This window comes from Cherax quadricarinatus, chromosome 23 (genome assembly GCF_038502225.1).
Source record: "Cherax quadricarinatus isolate ZL_2023a chromosome 23, ASM3850222v1, whole genome shotgun sequence".
NCBI lineage: Eukaryota > Metazoa > Arthropoda > Malacostraca > Decapoda > Parastacidae > Cherax > Cherax quadricarinatus.
The window spans coordinates 7,139,856-7,142,748 of record NC_091314.1 but is presented as its reverse complement, the minus strand read 5'-3'; the positions used below and the strand labels follow the sequence as shown (position 1 = coordinate 7,142,748).

At 40.8% G+C, this 2,893-nt stretch overlaps 1 protein-coding gene across 1 annotated transcript in view; it reads right to left on the bottom strand.

The window, feature by feature from the left end:
• Nucleotides 1-2,034: 2,034 nt before the first annotated feature.
• Nucleotides 2,035-2,893, bottom strand: part of LOC128685754 (uncharacterized) — a 28,463-nt gene continuing 27,604 nt past the window's right edge. The window contains exons 9-10 of the mRNA XM_070087816.1: nt 2,603-2,764; nt 2,035-2,414 (exon numbers count right to left, since the gene is read on the bottom strand). Coding sequence (XP_069943917.1) covers nt 2,319-2,414; nt 2,603-2,764 — 258 coding nt within the window. The 3' untranslated portion in view covers nt 2,035-2,318. The remainder of the gene's footprint in view (nt 2,415-2,602; nt 2,765-2,893) is intronic.

The following is a 2,893-nucleotide window of genomic DNA, read 5'->3' as shown; positions in this document are numbered from 1 at the left end:
AGTCTGTAAATTTATTATACTCTATAGTTTACTGACAGAAATATTTGTTACTTACGGAGAGTGAGATGTTAATGTCCCTCATGCAGTCGATAGGTTTTAAACCCCATTATTAACTGAGACACTTGTGCAATATATGGTTATCTTTAATCTGGAGAGTCATGGCCAGACAGTGGCTTCTTCAGTCCAATACAGAGAACGGTGGAAGATAAGGAGGCGTTTGAGGTAATCAGTCCCTCAGCCTGGGACTCCAGACTGTGGGACTGATTACCTCAATTTTCTCGTTTCCAGAATAAAAAAATTGCCCAAATGTTGCCCAAGTGTTTGATTTATCAACTTGTTGGTTCTCTAAACCATTTAGACGAAGCCTTTCACAAGATTAGACCAATAACAACACTGCGACTGGCCGAAGATTCGAACCCATGTCGTTTGGCTCTGTCTTGTGGTGAGCGAAAATCACATGACGCCTTATTGCGACCCCTGAATGGGTCACAATGTATATAATGTATATTACCTGTTCATATAATTTTATATTGCTTATATTTGCGATATTAACTAAATCGTAAATATATTGCTTTATATTATTATTTGACTTAGTCATATTATTAGGTAGGATGTAACATTTATATATATTATTCAGTGCTCATAGTTCAAGTCTTGATTGTCTAACTACTGTAATTATCACTCGTTGCTCGTTATTCTGCCGGCTTCTCTGTATTGCTAGGCAGCAGCAGCACGGATTCACGTGATCAGGGGGGTGATCACACCTCACCTGGGTGAGACTGTCTTGCTTGGACTCGCCCTCTTTTCTGGGTTGGACGTTCTCCTAACAAGACGTGCCTAGCTCTCCCTTGCTGGCCCTTGTTGGAGGATCGTCTCTGTCGCTTTCTTGTTGTTGGTTCTGTGGGACTCTGTTCACAGAACATAGCCTAGACTTAGTGATTTTCGTCGTTGTACTGAGGTTGTGTGTCTTATAGACACTCTGAGAAACTCAGGTCCTGAGCTGTAGCTTCTGCCCTATTTTGTACTGGTATCTGTGTACTGTCACAGTCGGGGATTTTCTAATGCTGAACTTAGATTCAGTAGTATGGGAGTTTTGTGACTTTTGTGGAGGATCTGCAGATGGTCCCTACTTAGTGTCGTTATGTTATCTCCTTGTTCCTGATTCTGTGTCGTTGTTGCTTGTTATATTGCTGTTCGGCTTAACAGTCGCTTTATTGTTTTGATTGCCAGGTTGGTCAAGAAGTTAGTTTATGTGAGGACTTTTAGTCAGTCACTGGTTAAGTCTAGACGAGTCTTGAGACATAGCGAACTACTTAGAGCACTTACACACATACTCACAAACTTACTTGTATAAATTTGTATTATGTTGTCAAATTCTAATAATGTACCAGACAGTACTTAAAAGCCATAAAGATGTGACATGAGCCTTCAGCACAATACTACTGTACACCAGAGAAGTGGTTATTATTAATTTGTTTATATTGATTAATTTAATTTAATTTGATAATATACGCCTAGACAACTTTATAAATAAACTTATTAAATTTTAATTTCTTTAGTTAGTAGCCTACCAGTTGTAATCCTGAAGCACTAATAATTCTTATTGAATTCTAATGGATAATTGGACCAGGAAACTGACTAATTGTTATGAAAAACCAGTAACAGGCTGGATGCTAAAAGGGCAGTCCTTTCTAGTATTCACTGGAGATCTCTATGCTTATTAGAAATCGCGTGTTTTGTAACACGCCTTAGCCCATAGGACCCCACAGTCGTAGAGTGTGTGGTCCTGTGGACCACTGCGACTGGCCATTGCTACTGGCCACTGCGACTGGCCACTGCAACTGGCCGAATCCTCAGCCAGTTGCAGTGTTGTTAATGATTCAATACTATACTTGTTCGTGGTCACAATAAGATTAGACCAATTCTTCGGGTAAAAGTCTACGGGACTCACACAGCTGCCTTCACATGCCCTGTCAAAGGTGTCCAAACAACTTATGTAAATACCATTTAATACAGGTGTACAAAACCCCTGGTGGAAGCATTGTGTTGCATCAACACTCACAAATGTACAGTTGTTCACGACGACAGACTTCACGACCTTATATTCTATTTATAAAATAATAATATCAAAGGCTACGATTTTGACAGTTGAATGGATTTGTATTGGCACTTATTGTTTATTGAGAGTTTTAGCAGTCACTTCGTGCAGCAGCAGCTGCTGTTGCTGCTGCTGCTGCTGCTGCTGCAACTGCTGTTGCTGTTGCAGTTCCTGCCACTGGAAATCCTCATCCTGGTGCAGGAGTGGTAAGCGTGTACAGCTAATCCTTGCAGAAGCAGTACTTGCGCAGCACGTCGTGGTGAATGCAGCTGCTGGTGCTGCCGTACTTGTTGATCCTGGACACCTCACCAGCCAGCTGCACCATCACCGGGAAGGAAGACACATCAACACAGTAATGTATCCAACATAAACATGAACAAATAAGGATGACCGTCATTGCATGTCAGATGAAATTTAAACAAGAACATGTCTGTGAAGGAACTTTCGTGACGAAGCTCAGTAACAGTAACAATAATAGAGATAAAAGGGAAGGGGTGTTATTACCTGGAAGAGTTGAGGTTGAGGGTTGTACCTGAGCGTGGCCTCCACCATGACACCTCCAGGAGACAGCTCTGCCTGCAGCAGGTAGCTCCTGACGTCGCTGCTGGAGTCCTGTGGAGCGAGTTCCTTGTTCGACCCCGACACTCGTCCTGTAACCACCCGCACCTGTAACATCAATAATAATAATAATAATAATAATAATAATAATAATAATAATAATAATAATGTATTACTACTAATAATAATAATAATGTACTACTACTAATACTACTACTACTACTACTAATAATAATA